General features: G+C 38.9%; 4 protein-coding genes across 4 annotated transcripts in view; 1 reads left to right on the forward strand and 3 right to left on the reverse strand.

The window, feature by feature from the left end:
* Positions 1–3662, reverse strand: part of rnf121 (ring finger protein 121) — a gene marked incomplete in the record, with an annotated part of 10777 nt that extends 7115 nt beyond the window's left edge. The window contains 5 exon segments of the mRNA XM_014006710.1: positions 273–380; positions 567–721; positions 894–1035; positions 1304–1341; positions 3527–3662. Of these exon segments, the coding sequence (XP_013862164.1) occupies positions 273–380; positions 567–721; positions 894–1035; positions 1304–1341; positions 3527–3604 (521 nt within the window).
* Positions 3663–4847: 1185 nt separating this feature from the next.
* LOC106516384 (ribonucleoside-diphosphate reductase large subunit) lies at positions 4848–11672 on the forward strand. Its single transcript, XM_014006712.1, has 19 exons — positions 4848–5017; positions 6001–6089; positions 6186–6363; positions 6449–6549; positions 6629–6688; positions 6764–6803; positions 7099–7261; positions 7366–7507; positions 8047–8130; positions 8223–8384; positions 8473–8552; positions 8646–8847; positions 8926–9075; positions 9163–9384; positions 9453–9529; positions 9621–9756; positions 10168–10263; positions 10364–10552; positions 10971–11672. The coding sequence occupies exons 1-19, from the start codon at positions 4999–5001 to the stop codon at positions 11160–11162; spliced, it is 2382 nt and encodes a 793-aa protein (XP_013862166.1). The 5' UTR covers positions 4848–4998; the 3' UTR covers positions 11163–11672.
* Positions 11673–11949: 277 nt separating this feature from the next.
* On the reverse strand, positions 11950–20925 carry LOC106516383 (short transient receptor potential channel 2). Its single transcript, XM_014006711.1, has 13 exons — positions 20500–20925; positions 18533–19225; positions 18244–18444; positions 17997–18161; positions 17726–17900; positions 17439–17639; positions 17195–17357; positions 17002–17094; positions 15981–16173; positions 15467–15594; positions 15314–15386; positions 15079–15196; positions 11950–13568 (listed from the first exon to the last, which is right to left on the reverse strand). The coding sequence occupies exons 1-13, from the start codon at positions 20512–20514 to the stop codon at positions 12760–12762; spliced, it is 3027 nt and encodes a 1008-aa protein (XP_013862165.1). The 5' UTR covers positions 20515–20925; the 3' UTR covers positions 11950–12759.
* Positions 20926–22070: 1145 nt separating this feature from the next.
* rb1 (retinoblastoma 1) overlaps positions 22071–22966 on the reverse strand; it is an 18910-nt gene continuing 18014 nt past the window's right edge. The window contains exon 27 of the mRNA XM_014006713.1: positions 22071–22845. Within this exon, the coding sequence (XP_013862167.1) occupies positions 22781–22845 (65 nt within the window). The 3' untranslated portion in view covers positions 22071–22780. The remainder of the gene's footprint in view (positions 22846–22966) is intronic.

A 22966-nucleotide genomic window follows, 5' to 3' on the forward strand; every position in this document is an offset into this window, starting at 1 on the left:
GAGGACCTCAGTTTAGCTTGTTTGTCGCACTAGCGCCGAGCTAATACACATAAGGCAATATAGCGTGAGGGCTAGCGCGAATCAGATATTGTCCAAGATTAACCTTCAGGGTGGATATAGCTCCCTAGCAGCCTCGCACCGATGACCTAGTTGATGTCATCATTTACCCAGAATGCTTTGCGTGTAAATAAAATGGCTCCGTCCGTGTTAAAATATTAGAACTAATCGTGGACCCCTTTAAGGTGAAAGGATGTTCTGTTTGCAACACATACCTGAATATTAGGTTAATACCAAAAAGTGTAAACATGACGACGCTGTAGCCGACGATTCCTGTGGCATAGCTGATCTTGTACAGGAGGAGGAACCACTTGTACACCAGCCTACAAACAAAACAATAAAGAGGATGTTTGACTTGACTAAAAATGTTGAACCCCAGGTTCTCTCCACACTTACAGAAAGAAATCCTTCACACATAGATGGGAGGAACCAACTTGTGAACATATTACATTCAGCTCAGAAGGGAAGTGTATTTATTTTTATTTTAAATGTGTAAACAAAGGGTTAACCTCGGAGTGGTGCAAGYCAGCGGCTTGCGAGTGGCACGGAAGGAGATGTAAGCTGTGATGACAGAAAAGATGAACCATATGGTCAGGAACCGCCACCAGTGAAGTTTGGTAGTAAAGTAGAGAGGAACTATCCACATCTGGAATAGAGTCACCAGCTAAAAGAGAGCAAAAATATGGGAATTAAATGATGTTTAAAAAATTGTTTATGCAAACACAAAGACAACAACAAACTTGACACAGTTTATTAAAAGTATAATTAAAAAGCAATGTGGTAAAATTTCAAGTTCAAGTTGAATYCCAGCCCAGATTCTGTGCTTTGTGTCTTACGTTGTAAGACTTTGGATGTCTTTGTTTCCACTGAACAAGGATGAGCTGGGCGACAACCAGGGTGACAATGAGGATCAGTACCATCTCTGCGTGCATGGCCTCATGGCCTTTGTGTTTGGCGTGCATTCTTGCATGCTCCACTCTGATGAAGAAGATGTACGTTAGTATTACACAGCAAGGAGATGCATTATATACTGACTTATATTAAAGTACAATACAGTTGTGTGTTTTTATGAATCTACACCACAATATTCTCCTGTTGTTTGTACTAAATGAACTTTAAAAGCAAATCCATAAAATATATAGACATTTGCAGTGTTTCACGACTGAAGTGTAAAAGCAAAAGTAGTCAATTTGATTAGAAATATAATCTTGTGTAACGTTTGTCAAAGTAAAGCACAGTCACTGACCTCCATTTCTCTTCTGGTGACAGCTTGGACACGTCAAACTAAAAATGAAAAGAATAAAAACAATACTAATAAACAAAATAAAGTGAAATGTTAACTTTTATTCGAAATAAAGTACTACATATGCAAGTGTAATGTATTGCTTTGGATCTAGATAGCATAATTTCATAGGATTAGGACTGGGCAATATTGACAAAAGTTTATGATTAATTGTGGCATTTAGTTGATAATTAAAACAACTGAAATAGATTAAAATTAAATTAATAAAAATAACTTGCATGTAAACAAGTTCGTAGGGTTAGCGTTTGCTGCTACACACCACCTTCCACCATTGGGCTCACGTGTGCGCCTGATTGTGTTAATGTGTCGCACATAAAAGAATTGCAAAGTGGCAAATATGAATTGTTGACAGTTTTACTGACAATCAATTTTTATCACGTTTTATTTAGAAAGTTGTGTGATTTTGACTCAAGTTAAAGTATTTTTAAATGACACAACCAGTCAGTTTAAAAGATCCCTAAAAAAACAAGTGTTTCACTCTGTTAACAGGTCCAAATCATGATTTTTTTAATGTTAGGACCAAAATCATCCATTTAAACTTTATAGTCTTGCTTTGACAAACAGCCCTGGTCTATAATTGAGATCGGATAAATCAGGGCTGATTACTTGCACGATGACGTTCTACTGAGAAATTGCATCCATGACAAACAAATAATAAGAAGCCAGGAAACTACAGAAAAAAGATAACAAAAGAATRCAGCAGAATTAGTACAGTAAAGCTAAATGGTGTTTTGCTATGTAGCTATTCTGAAAAGGTCTCAATCTCTAGGCAGAGACCATCTAACAAGCTTCTCACAGAGCAGAGGCTGCTCTGACCCAGCACAGAGACACTTCTTTGTCTCAGTCATTCAGTGACATTCAACCAGCTCTGCTCGTCTTGTCGATCGTAAACTGAATACAAAACATCCTGCTTCTTATGAGAAAAGCTAGTCATTCAGCTTCAAAAAGAAATGGTTACCAGCAACACTTGTTACTGTTTGGACTTCACAATAAGAGCGTAGAAAGAGTGAGTGTTGCACAGCTGTTGAAAACAAAGAAAATGCTGAGATGTGAAAAGACACATCACTGTATTTACACATCACACAACAAACAAGGAGAATGATAGTGTATGGTAAAACATAAATCCAACTTAGATCAAAACTTTTTGGGGAATGTTTCTTAGGCCAAAACATCCCAAATATGCATTTATTGTGAGACTACAACTACATTTTAAAAAGGGATTTACGCCTGCTAAAATACGACTTTCAAAATTAGGCTGTTTTTCCAAGTGGGAAACTTTCCAACTATTACATGTAAAASCTATGACAACATAAGTACATTCATTCAAATACAAGTACTTAAGAATAACATTTTAAAATGCAGGTGTTACTCCTCCCAGGTATCTGAGCTTGTTTAGCTGCCTTGAATCAAGTAAAAGAATGAAAGAAGAAAGACAGCAAGTTTCTCCAGTTTAATGAGCTTCTTTTCCCCCCCACAAAGGCAAATGAATAAAATATGGCATTTTCCTTGGGCCTTTTTTTTTTTAAATATGCGTTTACGTTGCATATTTTATGCTGGGTATTGAGTTTAACATTTTGACAATCAACAAAATCCAACAAGTCATGAGACTATTTCAAAATAAAACGTAAGATTGGTGGTGCACAACTCATCAGATTAGAGCACACTACTACACATGAGAGGATGAGAGACAGACAGTTCTGTCCTCTTTTACTTTTAAGCATCTTAGGTTCATTTAGGATGGACTACAAAACTGAAAAGCTACAGGAAGTGCTACAATTGCTTCCTCTGACAACCTTTGAACCACATCAGCCACATCAGCTTTCCTTAAAATGAATAAACTAAATTAGTCATTGCTCAACGTGGCAGAGGAAGTACTAACTCATCAAGTTTTGTGATAAACAACCGAGCTATTTAAACTGGGAAAAATAGATGACGGTAACTATATGGGTTTTCACATGCACTACTGTAATTGAAATTCAATTAAAAAAATAATAGCAAATGCATTTTTTTCTGCACACTAATCCTCGGTACTTCGTGCTAAATTTGCCGGTAGGTAGGTGTTTTTAAGGTGAGCTAAATCCATTAGCAGCAGCTAACCCGGACTCTGACTTTGACCCACTCTTATCTGTTTCATTCGTCCCTTCCGGAATGAAGTATGTCTCTCACCTGGTCTGCTTCATTGTGAGGGTCTAGTCCATGGTCGTGCTCCACACCGTCAACCTCCACCTCAAACACTCCTGCCATCTTCGGAGTGCTACTTGATCGTTTCCTGGGCCATTAGCATTAGCAGAGAGGCTTAGGAGGGTCACTTCCGGTATTTGATTGCTCAACAAGGCTTCAAAATAAAAGTCTACGTAATTAATAAAAGTCGACTAAAATGATTTGGCAGGTTTGATTTTTGGGGGGATTTATTGATCACGGTCATTTATATAGTTTATGAAGCTGCTTTGATAAACAGTCAACATTTGTTGTCCCTTATTTCGCTTACAGCATTGAATAATCAGTGTTGCCGTTAAAAATTGTGGTTTTATAAATTAGGACTACATAGGCCTACTGTGCTAAATTATGAAGTCATCCTCAGTTTCTTTGTTTTTTACTGCAAGACTTTATCTTTTAAAGTGGTCTTGTGAAATATTACTTTAGGCTCTCTTTAATAAGGCAGCAATGCAACACATAATCAATGATAAAATGAAGACGTGATAAAAACAGCATAATAATGTACCATTAACCATACTATAACAATAAACACAAGGAAAGAATAAAAAGAAAGGAAGAGAAAAGGAAAAATTTTGGATGATTTTTTTCACTCATTTTCAGTCCAGTATCTGAACTTTTAAAAATAGGTTTTGTTTGTTAACCCAACAACAGGTAGGCCTACGGAGTAAAGGGATGGACAGTGTTGTGTCAACACAAAACAGATGCATGACAGACAACTTGGCAAAGAACCACTTTAAAAATGATTTTCAGACACTTTTTTTTATTAATAACACAAAGATTTATTATTTTAAAAATATCTGAATCAATAAAAAAATCACACAGCTTGACATAAAAGTATTCTAGCACCAACGAGATCATTTCAAATAATAAATAAAATAATAATTTGAATCATGGCAGGTGTAGGTAGTGGAGAATAAAAACGCAATCAAAGTTGCATGAAAATATTTTAATAAATCGTCAGAAAGCCAAGAGGACTCCTGATCAAAMTTACTTATTTAAATAAGAATAAAATAAGAATTTCAGTCAGGCTGACTGGGAATAGCTAAATAACACAATGATGGTTTAAAACTTTTGCACAGGAGCTGAACAGCTGCTGTGACAAAAAAAAAAAAAAAAACACTCCCGCCAGTTTTCAGAGAGAGTTTTTTCATTGGTTATTAGCCGGTAGTTATTCCGGAAGTTGTAATAGGTCTGTGCGATTGTGATTGGTTCACAGGTTCCTAGAGCTCTACTCTGATTGGCTGAGCTGCAGATACTATACGGTGCAGCTGAATTTGGTCTGTTGCCGCTAATTTTGAGACAGTAGAAGTTCAGCTTCACTATTTGCTTTGTGTTGTTTTTGCGTTTGTTTCCAGTCTCCAGTTGAGAAGATATCGCTGAAAAGCTTCCTGTCTGAGGAACACACCTGCTTCGCTTTTAAGATGCACGTGATTAAACGAGGTATTGTAGCTAAATTGAATTGTTTTGATCTTAATTACTAGTTTGGTCGATGTTCGGTGCTGCACGTCTCAAAATTGATTTAAAGCATTTGCTTGCACTTAAAATAATACACATTATAAATGTCAAAATACTTATTATATATGTCAAAAAGACAGAAGTTGTGTTTATTTCCTGGTTAAGTCAGAACAAAGGCAGCCAGCTGAGCTTTTGGACTTTTCATTATTATTCTTATTGTGATTTTAATGTCTTGAAAACCAAATGAATGGACGAATGTATTGTGTAATAAATGTAAAATTAATTTTTAGCCAGATTTAATGTTTTAAAAGTTGGCGCCCAGCAGAACAATAATTAGGTGTGTTCCTTTTGTTGGCGCAGTTGAACTCGTTCAGCAGGTGAACTGAGGGTTTCCTCCTGCACAAATATTAAATAATACAGAAAATTCCAATATTTATGATACGAGTAAAACCGACAATACATAATAAAATAAAAAAAATAAGATAGAAATCTTTGATCCCCCTGCTGGTTTTGTAATTGCTTATCTTAAAATAAAAAGCAGTCCTTATTTTAAGGCTTTTATTTCAGAGGAGAGAGACAGAATAAAAAAATAAATAAGCATTGATTTGCAAATCAATAGCTGCACCCTTCTCAGCAATCATCTTCAGATCTAGTTCCTGATGTCCTTTGACAGCTCATGATGGAGTAAAATATATTTTATTTAAAGGTGGACTTTATATACTTAACCATCTCAATCTGTGGGGTGTAGGGCATCAAATATATTTTCCCCAATGATTTGCAAATCTCTTTATTTATAGTTCATATTCTATTGCGCTTCATTAAAATTGAGCTGCCATAAAAATGTTTATTCCTTTATAAGTGGGCAAACTTATAAAATCAGCATGTATTTTTGTCACCGTATCAACGAACTCCTTTGAGAGATTTCATCAAATTAACCTAAAAGAAGTATAACTGGTTTTGTTTTTCAGATGGGCGCCGTGAGGCAGTTAGTTTTGATAAAATCACGTCTCGCATCCAGAAGCTCTGCTACGGACTTAACGCTGACTTTGTGGACCCTGTAGGTTCAAATCACCATTGGAAAAAAATTAAGTAATGTAAAAAACATAAGGTTATTAAATAACACTTTATCACCTCTCCCTCTGTGTTTGATCAGGCCCAGATCACCATGAAGGTGATCCAGGGGCTGTACAGTGGGGTCTCCACTGTGGAGCTGGACACACTGGCTGCAGAGACCGCCGCTACGCTCACCACCAAACATCCGGACTATGCCATCCTGGCTGCACGGATCGCTGTGTCCAACCTGCATAAAGAGACCAAGAAAGTATTCAGTGGTGAGCCTCTGACGTGCCTCATTGTTAACCATAAACATGTTGTTTTTACTTACAATAAACCTCTCCTTCTTTTCTCCTTACTAAGATGTGATGGAAGACTTGTACAACTATGTCAACCCCTTAAACAAACGCCACTCACCTATGATCTGCAAGGAGACGCTTGACATCGTTCTGGAAAACAAAGCTGTAAGTCACGTCTGATGATGTGTTGGGATTATAGTTAAAGTTTAGCAGGTTGTAAGGTCACATTGTCTGTTCCCTGCAGCGCCTCAACTCAGCCATCATTTACGACAGAGACTTTTCTTACAACTTCTTCGGCTTTAAGGTAGCTTTTTGTTTCGTTATCCCTTCATGCAGATGTCAGGAATGTCAGCCTAATTTAGTTTTTTTATTCTTACAGACTCTTGAGCGGTCATATTTATTGAAGATCAATGGCAAAGGTACATTTTTTTTCACACTTCACAGCTTTTTATCCTTGACTTTATGTATTTTAGTCTAAATTGTAACCTATCACCATCTCCAAAATGCATTAACAAATTGGCGATGTACTTTAGTGAAAAAAGGCAATAAACGTAATTTTTAAGGAATTAGATGTTTCTGTGTCAAAACTAAAATTGTTTAGAAGAATAGAGTAATGTCAACATATGCAGCTAATCAGAGATGCCTTTAAATTGTTTTTTTTAGATTCCTACTTATTAAATGTGTTTAATATTTATTTCATTTCATTTTTTGTAGTTTCTGAGAGACCCCAGCACATGCTGATGAGGGTATCGGTTGGGATTCATAAAAAAGACATCGATGCAGCTATTGAGACTTACAATTTGCTGTCAGAGAAGTGGTTCACCCACGCCTCCCCCACCCTGTTCAATGCAGGCACTAACAGACCGCAGCTGTCCAGGTAAAAAAAAAAGAACCGTTTTACAATTTGGTCTAAAGGAAAATGTGCAAGAATAAAATCTGAAGTACTGGCCCCCCCAGTCTAATCAGTCTGGATTTTTGCAGTTGTTTTTTGCTGTCCATGAAGGATGACAGCATCGAGGGCATTTATGACACACTGAAGCAGTGTGCGCTCATCTCCAAATCAGCTGGAGGCATTGGAGTAGCAGTCAGCTGCATCAGAGCCACAGGAAGCTACATTGCTGGGGTGAGCAAAGCTTATAATGCTAAGAAAATAGAGCAAATATTAAGGAGGTTTTTTTTAACAATGAAAATGTAGTTTACTATAGCAACAGCTAGCTAAAAGTAGTAAAAAGCTGGCTAAAACTAGCAGTATGGTAGCTAAAATTAGTAAAAGCTGWTTAAAAGTAGCTGGATTCTAACTAAAAGTAGCAGAATGGTTGCTAAAATTAGTAAAAGGCTGACTAAAAGTAGCTGGATTGTAGCTAAAAGTAAAAAGCTGGCTAAAAGTAGTAAAAAGCTGGCTATAAGTAGCTGAATTATAACTGAGTAAAAAAAGGTTGGTTAAAGTAGCAGAATGGTAGCTAAAAGTAATAAAAGGCTGGTTATAAGTAGCTGAATTGTAACCAAGAGTAATGAAAGGTTGGTTAAAGTAACAGAGTGGTAGCTAAAAGTAATAAAAAGCTAACTAAAAGTAGCAGAACAGTAGCTAAAGACTAAGAATAAGCTAATTGTATAAATATTGAACTAGCATTCACATTATTAAWGCCATGGATGTTTTTTCAGACTAATGGCACCTCCAATGGACTGGTTCCTATGCTGCGAGTGTACAACAACACGGCACGTTATGTGGATCAAGGCGGCAACAAGGTGGGGACGAGATGCATTTAAAATGTACTCGATGCAAAACGGCTGCTTTCCAATTTTATTAAAGCTTCGATCCAACACATCGCTGTGTTCAGAGGCCCGGGGCGTTCGCTATGTACCTGGAGCCGTGGCATTCAGACGTGTTTGAATTTCTGGACCTGAAGAAGAACACCGGGAAAGAAGAACAGAGGGCCAGAGATCTGTTCTTCGCCTTGTGGATCCCAGACCTCTTTATGAAAAGAGTGGAAAGCAATCAGGTGACCACTGAAGGGCAGGTTGTTCACAGTTTGGAGCATTTAAGCTTTATCTTGTTTAGAGATGCTCATTCCTCCCGTTTCCTTGTAGGACTGGTCTCTGATGTGTCCGAACGAATGTCCAGGCTTAGATGAGTGCTGGGGGGAGGAGTTCGAGGAGCTTTACACTCGGTAAAGATCCCCTTCCAAACTATTTAGTTTTAAACAAAACGACACGTTTATGAAATCTAACTTGTCCACGTGACTTTGTTGGTGACATTAAAGGTATGAGAAGGAGGGCAGGACCAGGCGGGTGGTGAAGGCTCAGCAGCTGTGGTACGCCATCATCGAGTCGCAGACAGAAACYGGGACGCCTTACATGCTCTACAAGGACGCCTGCAACAGGAAGAGCAACCAGCAAAACCTGGGCACCATCAAATCCAGCAACCTGTGCACGGAGATCGTAGAGTACACAAGTGATGATGAGGTAGGAGGCAGAAGATTTGGCTTTTAGTGTTCCATGTTGTGGTAATGTTTGGATCTGAGTTTGCTGTCTTTGACTCAGATTGCAGTGTGTAACCTGGCATCCATTGCACTCAACATGTACGTCACCTCAGAAAAGACCTTTGACTTCAAAAAGCTTGCATCTGTCACCAAAGTTATCGTCAAGAACCTCAACAAGATTATTGACATCAATTACTACCCAGTACCGGAGGTAAGAGTTGTGTTTTAGTAATTTTCTCCATCAACCCTGCAGCCTTTTTTGTGAACAAATGTCCCTTCCGTCCCTTTTACTTTAAAGGCTGAAAARTCGAACAAGCGCCACCGGCCAATCGGAATCGGTGTCCAGGGTCTGGCYGACGCATTTATCCTCATGCGTTATCCGTTTGAAAGCCCAGAGGCCCAGCTGCTCAACATTCAGATCTTTGAGACCATCTACCACGCTGCTCTGGAGGCCAGCTGTGAACTGGCAGCGGAGGTCGGCGCCTACGAAACCTACGCCGGCTGTCCCGTCAGCAAGGGAGTGAGTACTGTCCACACGTCTCAAGTTCACGCTGAGAGATGGTGTGCTGAGCGTGTTCTGTTCTCCAGATCCTTCAGTACGACATGTGGGGTAAAACCCCGACAGACTTGTGGGACTGGGAGGCACTGAAGGAGAAAATTGCCAAGTAAGTCCACCTGAATTAATTYCGTGACCGTGTCTTTCTCGACGCGAAGCGTGTCCTCTTCAGCTCACATCTTTTCTCTGCGCGTCCTCAGGCACGGTGTGAGGAACAGCCTGCTGTTGGCCCCGATGCCCACGGCCTCCACGGCTCAGATCCTGGGCAACAACGAGTCGATCGAGGCGTACACGAGCAACATCTACACTCGCAGGGTGCTCTCAGGAGAGTTCCAGGTCAGAACCGGAGTGTGGTGTTTTGTTTGTGCTGCAGTGATTGGCAGAATCTCTATTCTCAGTGAAACATTACTTAATGTTTAAACTAAGAAGTTACACTAYAAAAGAAAAGAACGCCTCTCCAATGGTATGGGGGTGCATTAGTGCCTCTGACAGCTTACACATCTCAAAAGGCTCCATCAAGGCAGAAAATATATTTAGGTTTTATTCAACCATCCAGCAACTGTGACCCAGGACTGTTGAACAGCTGGAATCCAGCAAACAAGAACTTCTCTGAAATATAGGTTTGAGATTTGCAAATCATGACATTCTGATGTATTTACATTTAAGAAAAACATCCCAACTTTGTTAAAATTGGTGTTTATAAGAAGTTTTTTGATCCTAAAGGAAAAAGTTGTGCTCGTTCTACAGATAGTGAATCCTCACCTGCTGAAGGACCTGACAGAGAGAGGACTGTGGAACGAGGAGATGAAGAATCAGCTGATTGCTCAGAACGGCTCCATCCAGGTACCAAATATTCAGCCTCCGTCACATCAAATGCTTCATTTAGTAAATTTTTTTTAAATGGGGGAGTGTTTTAAATATTTTCTGACGTGCCATCCCACAGGACATTAAAGAGATCCCCGTTGATCTGAAGCAGCTGTATAAAACCGTGTGGGAAATCTCTCAGAAAACCGTCCTGAAGATGGCAGCAGATCGTGGCGCCTACATCGACCAGAGCCAGTCTCTGAAYATTCACATCGCCGAGCCCAATTACGGCAAACTCAGCAGCATGCACTTCTACGGCTGGAAGTTGGTAAGTGTGATCCAGCTGAACGTTCATGTTTCTGCCTGTCTGTTAGCAAAATATCTCATGATCCACTTTATGGRTTTGAATGAAACTTTCAGAAAGTAATCGCTGATTGTATTTCTATAGTTGATTGACTTTTAGAATCAGACCAATGTAAGATGGCCACCACAGTCCACTGGTCTTGGAAACAACAAAAACGGCTATACAACMGACAATTTTACAGATATTGAGCTAAAACCTTAATGTGGTCGTAGCTCAGAGWCACAACGCATATTGTGTTTAGAGACAGAAACTAAAAATAAAATTCTGTCATCAGAAAAAATATATAAAAAAATAAATTAAATAAAATTCTGTGCAACGTTTGACCAAAATGACCGGCAGCAGGTTTTATGTTCCTTTTTGATCATTGACTTTTCTTCTTCAGGGCCTGAAAACCGGCATGTACTACCTGCGGACGAAGCCTGCAGCCAACCCCATCCAGTTCACTCTGAACAAGGAGAAGCTGAAGGAGAGCCCGATGGTGAAGAGTGAGGAAGAGGAGGCCAGGGAGCGCAACACGGCAGCCATGGTCTGCTCTTTAACCAACAGAGAAGAATGCCTGGCCTGTGGCTCCTAACCTGTGACGATTAAAGGAAATAGTTTCTACGATAACAACATGGTGCTTGTTTTGTAAAGGAATTTTTAAACTTTGTTCTTTTATATATCACATTTTTTTAATGAACAAATCTTTGCAGTCTGTTATTTAATGTTTATAGAACTCTTCATCTTGACTCGTTTTGTACAGAATTAACAAGTTTTCATGAATTTATCTTTTGATTTGTTATCACAGTTTTGTAACTTGTGTTGTTTTAATGAATTTTATGTCTTAAATGTGTTAAAATTCAACACGACATCAAGAATCTCTAAATATTCTGAAGATTCATCGTGTTAATGATAAATTATACCTCAGTATCAGTTTTGTGTTCTTTAAGCTTGCATTTGTGTTAATTGTGCAAAAGTTAGCTACTTTATCAGCCGATGAAGAAAAACAACACAGGAGTGGGGAAAGAAACCAGTTTATGCTCTTAATGTTTTGTATTTCTTTGGATGTTTTTTGTTTTTTTACTGGAAGCACGTGGCAGAAAAATAAATTTTCTTGTGGGGAAAAATGTTGATCTTCATTTCTTAAGCTGCAGCTGACGCCCTTCAAAATAAAAGTGGAAACACTTGTAGTATGCTGCAAAAGAAAAAAAAAACATTTTTTTCCCTCTACTGGAAGTTCCCAGGAAAACAAAATGTAGCAGGTGATAAATTAATGAGTTGATGTGTTTGTGCACAGTWCCTCTGGGAGACTGGGCAGAATGTGTTAAACAAGCTGAGACCTGCTCTGACACTTCAGCAAGAGGTGAAGATCAGGATTTAAAAAACACTGAAGGAACATTCATTTGTGAACTCTAAAMCTGTGAGCCTCCACACTTACAGATGAAAAAAAAGGATTTCAAATGATCTGGTTAGAGAATCTTTACAGCTAGAATGTGATGTTTTGGTACCCTAATTGTTTTAAGCATTTGATGAAAAATGACTGTCCAGAATAATCTACATATGATGGAAACTTAATTTGGATTCAAATAGACACATTTTTCCATCTGAATATTATTAATTATAATCGAGGTAAAAGCTCAACATTTTAACTTTCAATTAAAGGTAAAAATGGACACTACTGGTTTTGCCCATGTCTCTCTGTGTTAATACACCTGTGTTACCAGATTGTGCAAGAGTTTTTTTTTTTTTTTTTTTCCCTGTTAGCTATTTGGAGCCAACTTCTTGTGCCTGTTAGGAAAGCACCTTTTGTTTTGGGGCTAACCCCGTTCAAGATGGCCTCCAACCAGTTCCCATTAGACACAAAATTAGCTTTTACTCAGTCAAATTTACAGATGCTGAAGTAAAATTTGACATGTTTGCAGTTTAGATACATTCACTTTACATACTCAAAGCTGTACTCATACATTTTTTCTTAAAACTGAAGTACCGATCAGTGAAGTCAACWGTTAGCAGAATTTCTCAGAACTGCTGGATTTTAACAAAGTTCTCAGGATATTAAGACTGGATCAACAGTTGGTTAACTTTAGAGCCTATTGTGACATTAAATTGCTGATCTGTAGTTTTTATTTATGTCTAATGCATAATTTCAAGTTAACTAATCAAACCGATCTACCAGATTTGAAACGTTCAGCCTAAATCACTGGTGCCCCATCGATGGTGCCCTCCCCCTCCTGTGACCCGAAGCCCGTGTCGTGTGAGCTGCTGCTTCCTGTTGGAGACGGGATCACTTCCTTGTTTCCACTCTGTCCATCTCTCTCCCTGGCTTTCTTCTCATATCTGTTCCCCTTCATCCGTCCTGTTTCCGTGTGTCTCTCCATCAGCTCCATGTCTTTGAACTTGTTGATTAGTTTCTTGGTGTCTGTCACTTCGCAGCCGACTGCGGCGCTCTCTGTGGGCTCAGCCTCCGTCTCTGTGTGTGTTTCTGTCACCCGTGACCCCGCATTGACCTCCTCTTCACTCCTTGCGGTTTCTACCTTTCCTTCTACATCATCAAAACTTCTCCCTCTTGCCGCCWCCTCTTGGTTGCTGTTTTCACTTTGCTGTTCTTCTACYGGCTCTCTTTTCTCTGCATCCCTCACAGATTTGGCTTGGCCTTCCTCCATATTGACCACCTCGCAATCAGTCACCTGCATCAGCTCTTCCTCATGTTCATCTACCTGACTCAGTTTATCTGTCTCCTGCTGTGCGTCGTGATCAGCCTTTTCTGCTCCGTGGTGCACGCTCACTTTCAGGGATGCGTGTTTGTCGTCGTGGCTGCTGTTGAAACCTCTGAAGTTGTTCTTGGCGCCGATGATGTATTTCCCCAGAACGGAGGCGCCATCGTTGGTCAGCGCATTGCTCGAAACGTGTCCGTCAGTCACCAGCAGCTGCTGGATCATCTTCATTTCACCRTGCATCCTGGAGACCGCTTTGTTCAGCTCAGTGATCCGATTTCCGATATCTAAAGGAAAGACAARTCATTAATTACACCACAGCTGTTTGGTCTTCAATAACACACKATTGCATTCAGTTACAGTTTTCTTATACAAAAGTGAAATATTTAGGAAAGTATTTGGTTCAAATTTCTCATAGATTTTCAGTCCAGATTTAAACATTTTCCAACAGCATTTTATCCTAAACATGTTTGTTAGTGTGTGTGTATCTGTCTGTTAGCAAACTATCTGATGAACCACTGAATAGATTTTACTAAGATCGTTTTTCAGATACTAAAATAAAATTTGGTGCAGACAGGTGAAATATTTAGTAAGATTGAGTAAAGGTCAGAACACAGTCTAAGCTTGACAGATGGTGCAAGATCTGCTAAAGCTTTGCTGTTAACTATAGGAGTCAACTTTGTCCGTTAGCAAAATATCTTGTGAATCACTGAACAGATTTTRATGAAATTTCAGAATAATCATTGTATGTACATAAACAAGTGATAAACCTTTGAAGTCAAACCCAAAAACATTCAAAATGGCTGCTACAGCCAGTTTTTACCTTAAAACAGAAAAGTGGCTCTAGTTCTGCTAATTTTACAGATATCAAGCAGATATTTTGGTGTAGTGGCTATCCTTTAATACATAAAGTACAAACTAAAACATACAACAACGTCTTGATTTATCATTATGGTCCTTGCGTCTGGAACGAACTACCAGAAGACTTATAAAAGGATTTCTAAGTGAGTGTGGAAATTTACCAAAAGAAGGCTGAAAAGTTATCTTTTTAATAATTTTATCATTTATATAGTGACTATTTAAATGTTTCATCACAAGGCACTTGTGAAAAATTGTGTATAAATTAACCAAGCATCCCCTGTGTTTGATGACCTTCACTCCCTTTGACTGACTGCTAGATGCTCCAGTAACTACCTGATAACACCATTACCCCACTCTTGGTGGGGGTGGATAAAGACATCGAAACGTGTCAGGTATGTTTGAAGAAACGTAAAATAATTCTGTGTCTTGGGACAAAATAAATAATTTAGGATTTATTAAATGTATAGACACAATGAACTTCATTGGATTATTACGTGAAAGTTGGTTTAAAGGTATTATACAAATAAGGTTGACTTGAATGCAATATAGATAGCTTTTTTTGTAAAATTATCATATCACACATTTGTTCAGTCAAGACTGCTACTAGATGAAGAGTCACAAGCAGAACAACTAAACTATGATCATGCGAGATCAAAACCTTTGAAAAGAAAAAAAAACATCTTCACTCAGTTGCTGAGTAACAAAGCTCACATAGTGAGGTACATAAAAGCCTCAAACTGTGTGAAATTCACAACTAAACATAATATGTATGTAAAATATTTTCTTCCTTTGTTAAGTTTTACCTAATTGCTCAACAATTTTTTTAATTTATCAAAAAAAATTGTCCAACTTAAACTATTTAAAGTGTCAAAGTTTGTCACTTCTCTCCAGACCACTCAAATACAACATGTAAAGTTTTTTCAGAGTAAAGCTTACCTTTCCTCTTGGTCTCCTCAAACTCCCTGCGAGCTGACTCGATGTAGCGCTGCACCAAAGCTCTGATCACCTGCTGCCGGTAAGGGAGCTGACTGTCCTCGGTGCCCTTATCACTGGACTTATTATTATTATTAACATAATGTTGTTAATAATAACATCATTTCATAATGATAATACACAGCTGCATAAACAGCAACAATGTTGAATATTATTTTGAGCTTTATATCACACTCACCATAGAGGCTAGAGGGGGATATTTCTGCTCTGAGTTCCTGTTGCAGCAGCAGCAGAATCGCCTGAAGATACCCCTTAAAAAATATTTGAAATTAATTTTATTAAAGAAACAAAAAGGTTTTCAGTTTAAAGGTGCTGTAATATTGGTGCTTACCTTAAAACATAAAATGCAGCTTTGGGAGAAGGAATGATGTTGAAAGGCACGGGCATGGTGAGGCCCTCTCTGAAGTAACTGAGGTACAGCTTGGACCGGGCAAATTTCCACTCCACATCCGCATCATCCTGTAATTCACAAAAGATTGGCTCTGATGTCTTTGTGACTTTTACAACCTCTGAAAACACAATGAATGAAAGTAGTATGTCTTGAAGAAAAGCTGATTGGCTTCTGACTTGCACGCCAAAGTTTGGTTCAACATTAGTAAAACTGACAAAGTTTTGGCAATTTTTGTGTTTTCTAAAGTCAGTTATCGTTGGCAGCCATCTTCAATAAGGTTAAAACCGAAAGTTGCAGATGGTATATCACTTTCTGAGTTTCATTCAAATCTGTCCAGTGATATTTTGCTAACAGATTGACACAAAAAAAAAGATGTCAAAATTGTAAATAAAATCCTTGTGCTAACAAACACAGGCATGGTCGCCCATTTTTCATGCCGGTGGGCGATAATTACCTCAATTTTCTGAAAGGAGTTGGTRATCATAGCAATGAGCATGTTGAGGAGGACGATGACAATGACGAGGGTGAAGATGCCRTACAGAACTCTTCCGACAAATTCGGCCAAGACAAAATCAGGCATGTCCACGTAGTCCTGGTTGGCCACCCCGAACATGGTCCAGTACAAGAACTTGAAGGTCTCATTGAACCTGCAGCAACACAGAGGAAGATGACCACAGTGAGACTGTTGTTAAAGAACATTTATTTTTATATATTTTTAAATTATTATTATWTGAAGCTTATCAGAAATGTACAAAGTCCAAAATWAATTCATGGGCACAACATAATTTGAGTCATGTCTCTTTGTGAGAGATATGGACATTGTTGGAGTAAATTATAAATGAATACACTGTTTTTGTGGGTTTTTTATTTATTATTATTTTCTTCTTTTTATTATTATTATTATTATTTTGTTTATGTATGATTAATCAAAAAAGGTATGGTTCAATCAAAATGTTTCATTTTCATAGTACTAGTATTTACAAGATGACTTTGAATACTCAAGGTAAATGTGTTCCTGAACATMGCAGCAAAGACTGGTTCAGAGAGGAGCCTGTTTAATGTTTGAGTGTTGAGCTTGAAATAAAATGATGTTTTCTTGGACAGACAACTCTAGTTGTCACCTGTTTATCTGCAACAAATAATACAAATAATTACTTAATACCTAATTAATTCAAACTTGATGTTAACAGTCAACAAACTCTGCTTGGTAATGACTGCAATAACTATCTTGTGGCCATGCATTAATATAAAAAAATCCAATGTCGCTGGGCGGTTCCCATAAAAAACATATCGATGAAAGCAAATCTTTATTTTGTTTTTATACAATCATCCCGACAGACTCAGCACAAGTTTGTTTCTGCAGGACTGAAAGCTTAAAGGTAAAGGGATWGGGTTAAAACCAGCACTGTGTTGTTTCACCTCATCACCACTCTGAAAAGCAACCAGTGACTGATCTCAAACAGCATCACTCGAACCTGCCAAGATTTGGAGAGATGACATAAGGAACGTAGACGTTGTTGATGCCGCAGAGGAAGGCCGTCCCAATTATCATCAGTATGAACATGAACCTATTAAAGAAAAAAAAAATTTCTTACTCTGCTGCCATGTGCCCTGAATTCCCATTCGAGCGGTTGACTTAATATTATGCATGCATAGCATTGCGGTTACCTCATCATGTCATCAATCATCTTCCCTATTGATATCTGTAGCGTTCCCAGAGATTCGTGTGCAGGCAGGATATAGGCCAGCCGGGTGAAGCTCAGCATGCTGGTCACAGCAAACAGCACCTCAGAAATAAACTGTGGGTCCTCCTGATGCCACTGGTCACGCACTTTCACATAAAATAAATACAGAGCAGCTGAGCATGCCTAACTTCTGACAACTTCCAAAATTTTGGATTCCGTTGTCTCACCAGTCTGAGTGAAGTAGAYGCAGTCCTCATTGCTGCTCTGATCCTGGCAGAGGAAGTAGCCTTTGAGCATGATGACCAATCGCAGCGTAAAGGATGCCAAGTACATGCTGAGTACCATCACGTCCAAGCAGTTCCACCAGTCTAGGAAGTAACTGCGCAGTCCCTCGATCCACACCTCTTTGCACTCATACCAGAAGAAGCCTACATGAAAAAGCCTGGTATGAATCTTCTCATTGTCCTYCTTAAGCAGTTCTAGAGAGTTAAAAACGGTGAGAGAGAGAACCTACCAACCACCCACACCATGTGGAAGGAGCTGTGCAGGATGTTTTGCTGCCGGGAAGCAAACTTCTCCCGGTACATCTCCATGGTTATCGATTCTCCGAGCAAAGTGATGAGAAACCACAGGTAGGACGCAGAATGAAGGAGGAACTTAATGACGGGAATCTTAAGCAGCTTTCCAGGCTACAGAGAAAAAAGAAGACCTATCAAACATTTAAAACCAAAAGTTAAGCTACAAGGGTTTATTTTAGACTCTGCATTCAGCAGTTTTTATGTGACCTTTGATTTGGGTGCTATCCAGTAGACGAGGCAAAGAAAGGGCATGGTAAGAAAGATCCCGACGGAGACCAAGAGCTTCCAGGCTATCCTGCTGCCTCTCCAACCTTCCAGGTGCCCACACCAAATTGATGACAAAACCTGCTGGCAGATCGGGTGTGCCACAAACTAAACAGACAGAATGAGGAAATGTGAAACTGACGCTCAGTTATTTTATTGTTACATCAGTACTGTACCTGAGTCAGGTTACCTGCTTCTGGTTGTAGTTGACAGCAAGCCTCAAACGAGACAAAGGAGGTATTCCCTCCTCAAAGGCCTGCTCATCAAAGGAATCACGACTGTCATCGCCGCAGCTGTTCAGGATCGTGGTAACCTCACTCTGGTTGCGGCACATCCCCAACAATTCCACAGCAAACTCTTGACAGAGGTTTTCAAGGCTCAGGTACTGAGGCTTCAGGGRAGAATAACCAAAGCTGGGGTCAGACACCCAACGTGAACAGTGGAGAGAGATCTCACCCACCACATGAGTTTCTCCTCACCTTGAACTCTGGCTCCTTTTGTGACAGCTTGCGGAGCTCTTTGCTGAGACTAAAAGCGCTGAGCATGGCRTCATCAGAGGTGACGGACAGATAGGCCCGGCTGGCAATGCCACGGTAGGTGTTGATGCGAGACAAAGAGAACTTGAGCAGGTCATACTGCCGGCCATTGCGACACTCCAGACAGGCACAGGATATCTTGTGTGGCCACGGGATGCCGTGGCCTTTCTGGGTGAGCATGGAGACTATCTCATACAGGTCTTTCTGACAGGCTAGAGTCAAAGGGGTCACACCAGGGGCAAACTGGGAGTTGTCAATGGAGCGGTCAAAGATCGCCTGGGAGAAGGATCGGACATCCATCTTGTTGCCTTTCTCCTGGTCCAAACGATCCAACAGACGCTTCACCACTCTGGGCTGGTTRGTGTCCACAGCGACTAGCAGGGCCTCGTGAATCTGCCTGAAGTCAAACTTGACCCCCTGCAGGAGAGCGTCCATGGCGTCCTCACTGCCCAGGCGGATAGAGAGGTTGAGAGCCTCTCTCCACTGACGATCCTCAGATTCATCCAGCTGACGGATGATGCCATCGCCTGTCCTCAGCAGCCCGCTAAGCAGCTCGATCTTCCCTTCCTGGATGGCGGTGAGGAGCTCCGGAGGGAAGCGCATCTTCTTGTTCATTATCTCGCGCCATTGTTCCGGCTGAGGAAACAGAACCGGAAAGTTAACAGCAGTGTCAGGAACATTTTCACACGTTTTATAAAATTTTGCTCGATATCTAAATACCTCTATCATTTCATGATGCCTTTTTGGGATTTACAGCTTGTCTTTTTWWAAAAATACATATCCTCCCAGTCTGCTAGTATTCATTGGGTCCCTGTTAATTTTGGAATAATTTATTTTGACATTTTATTGATGACCTATAAMCTCTAGTTCCAAGTTTTCTCAAAGTGCACTAAGGTGCAGGTTGGTCTACAGAGGTACTCAGGTCTTAAGTTGTCCTCAGGTTCAGTCTGCTCCACAGAGGTAATCAAGTCTTTAGTTGTCCTCAGGTGAAGACTGTTCCACACAGGTAATCAGATCTTTCACTTGCCCCAAGGTTCGTTCAGTCTGGCCCACAGAGGTACTCAAGTCTTTAGTTGTCCTCAGGTGAAGGCTGGTCCACAGAGGTACTCAGATTTTTGTCCTCAGGTGAAGACTGTTCCACACAGGTAATCAGATCTTTCACTTGCCCCAAGGTTCGTTCAGTCTGGCCCACAGAGGTACTCAAGTCTTTAGTTGTCCTCAGGTCAAGGCTGGTCCACAGAGGTAATCAAGTCTTTAGTTGTCCTCAGGTTCAGGTTGGTCTACAGAGGTAATCAGGTCTTTAGTTGTCCCGAGGTCCAGGCTGGTCCACAGAGGTGATCAGGTCTTTAGTTGTCCCGAGGTCCAGGCTGGTCCACAGAGGTGATCAGGTCTTTCAGTTGTAGCTCCGAAATTCTGAAACTAAATGTCCCTTCATACCAGGCAAGTTCAAATTTTGTAGTTTTCAAGTCTTTTCTTAAAACACTTTAATAGAGTAYAAGAGTTTACATTTCTTTACACAATTTTGGTCTTATTATGTCTTGTTTTTTTTCTCTAAGTATTACTGTAAAACGTTTGATTTTTGTGCAGCAGACTGGCCAATCTCAGTGGGATCTACCTGGTTAAAAAATATTTAAATAAATAAATAAAACRGTGCCATATAAATCAATCTTATTTAATTGAAGTCAAACTGTCTTTTTTTCTATTTGAAAAAAGGAAGTACCATAAATAAAGTATTCATAAAACATTAGACGTAACTAATAAGACTAAAACAGTTAATTTGGTATTAACTTGATTAAGACCAGKTTAATACCAAAACGAAGATGTTATAAGCATATTTGTTGTACAATAATTTGAGATCTCACCTGTCATYGATYTTTTACCTRAAACATATTTACAAAAACTTTACTTACCGTGAGATTTTCCATTTTGACAAGCGACCTAAAAGTTGATGCACTCCCTGAGTCCTTGAGAGAACTGAAATTTATCTTTCAACAGCGATTCTGAACTTTGGAGATGAAGGTAAAATGTTGCAGCAAAGTCAGTTTTAAAAAGAGAAGTGAGCACTTTGGTAATGACGAACCCAACTGGATAAATTCATTAACATGAAGTCAATAACACACCCCAAGGCCCCTTGGGGGCTCAGACCAATTAAAAGGTAACCTGTTCAAAGTGTTTCATGCTCGGCTGGGCTGAATGCAAACTGTTTCTGCATTKCCTCACTGGTAACAGAGCCACAGCACAATTAATGCAGCCATCATCTGTTCTTCCCCGAGGAGCTGGAGATCATCRAAGAAAAACAAGCAGCTGCAGGTGTGTGTGTCACTAATTAATTTCACTTCTTGCTCTCTTAAGAGAGCCTTTATTTCACTTTTTATTTGATGTGGAAACATCTTTTGTGCATGTTTTTTTATATATAATTTTGAGATACTGAGGAACAGTGGCAGAGCAATTATTTACACGGGTAGTCAAGAAGATGACATTTTTATACATTTTAATTTGCTGAGGAGCTATTTTCTTGGTCATTTTCTTCTTTAATGACAAAGGCAGTGACTACCATGTTGAAATACATGAGAAATCCCTGTTTGAGAGCAATATAAAAATGGCTTCATTAAATCTTTGCTGGCAAAGCTACGGTTGGGGTGGTCAAAGATTTTTCTATTGTGGCTGTGGCCACCCTGGTAAAAAAATAAAATAAAATTAAAAGAAAAAATAATAATAATAATGACATGCATGCATGCATGCATGCATACATACATACATACATACAAACAAACTAATGAGTTTGGGCTGAAGTCATTTTCAGCTTAATTAATTTGAATTAGTCATACACATTTCTGTGCTAATTGCAAGTATTATGTATGAARATCGGCCAGTTATGACAAATAAACACTGCAGTTTTAAGAGGCCGAAAATCTAAATAGAATGTCAGAATTAATTATTGCATCATGGTTGAACATATTAAGCTTTTTTACAATGTAATTTAGCTTTTACAACAAGAGAGTATATTGTTAAAGTAACTATGCTGCAAATATAAAGATGGAAAAWACCATATTTTTTTCAGGGTTTTTAAATCAGAATTGTATGGAGTTAGGCAAAGTGGGGGAATGTACTGTGCTTTAATAAGCTACTTTTTTACAATGATTACTTAGGCAATGTTTTTTATAAGTTACATCTCATTTAGAATTAAATATTAAAAGTTGCAAAGCCCGATTATGGAAAACAAACTCTTCAGTATTTTGTTTATATGAACATATATAAATCCACTTTCATGAAAACAAAATAAAGGTCAAAAAAGCAAAAAAAAAAAAAAGTGCGAAGAATAAAGTATTTTCTATCTGGTGTCAGCAGAACAGATCATTTAGAAAAACTGCAGAAAAACCATCTTTACTAAATAAATATTTCCTACATATCCAGGAACCTAGTCAAGAGGTTGCACTAAAAACACATTTATTTTTACATGATATATATATTCCTCTGATGCTGCTTTATTGGGTGTATTTTATTGTGATTAATTCTATAAAAAATCCACAAGTGTTGAAAAATTAAGATAAAAACATCTTAGTTTAGACAGTTTTTTTGTTTTATTTTTTCTTCACCCAAAAGTAAAAACCAAAAACTACTATAAAAACCACAAATATTGCCAAAACAAACAAACAAACATACAAACAAACAAACAAACAAACAAACTTCCTGCTTCTTGATTCTTTGACTCGTTCATTATGGCTGAGTGAAATTTAAATAAGTTTTTTTTTCTTCTTTTTAACACAAACAAAGCCTCTAGAGGGTTAAAACTGCTGAGAAAAAGAATCCACTGCTGATTTTCACTTGAAGCAAATATTTACATTTTCTTTAACGGACTCATGATTTAACATCAAAAAATGTTTTTTCATAAACTTTGGAAAACCAGCGTAGTGTGTGGGTACACTGAAAAGATCAATGAGGGTGAAATTATGGTTAAAACAATCAAGAACTCTTCTACAACAAAACTTATTTCCTCTTGAAAATGCCAAACTTAAAAAGTCACTTTTTAATAAAAACAAACACAAAAGAAGGAAAATCTTCTACAATCCTACATCCCAGATGTTAACATTAAATACAAACTAAAAGAGGAGTAAATGTACAGAGAAACTCGTGAACAGTGTCGTTCACGATGTGACAAATAGTGCAGGTCAGTCTTGTTGGGTTTAAAGATCACTCCTTCCTCGATTCGGCGTCTTCCTTCATCTTCTGCTCTTGCATGCGACTCCGAGTGGAGCCTGCGTGAACAAAACAAGAGATTAAATAAGTGGAATTTGAAACAGAATCACAGATCTGGTTATACAGCTGTAGTTTGCGTGTACTCATCGTATGATGTCATTTAATTTTGGGGTTTAAAGG

The sequence above is a fragment of the Austrofundulus limnaeus genome, unplaced genomic scaffold (genome assembly GCF_001266775.1).
Source record: "Austrofundulus limnaeus strain Quisiro unplaced genomic scaffold, Austrofundulus_limnaeus-1.0 Scaffold37, whole genome shotgun sequence".
In the NCBI taxonomy this organism is placed as follows: Eukaryota; Metazoa; Chordata; class Actinopteri; order Cyprinodontiformes; family Rivulidae; genus Austrofundulus; species Austrofundulus limnaeus.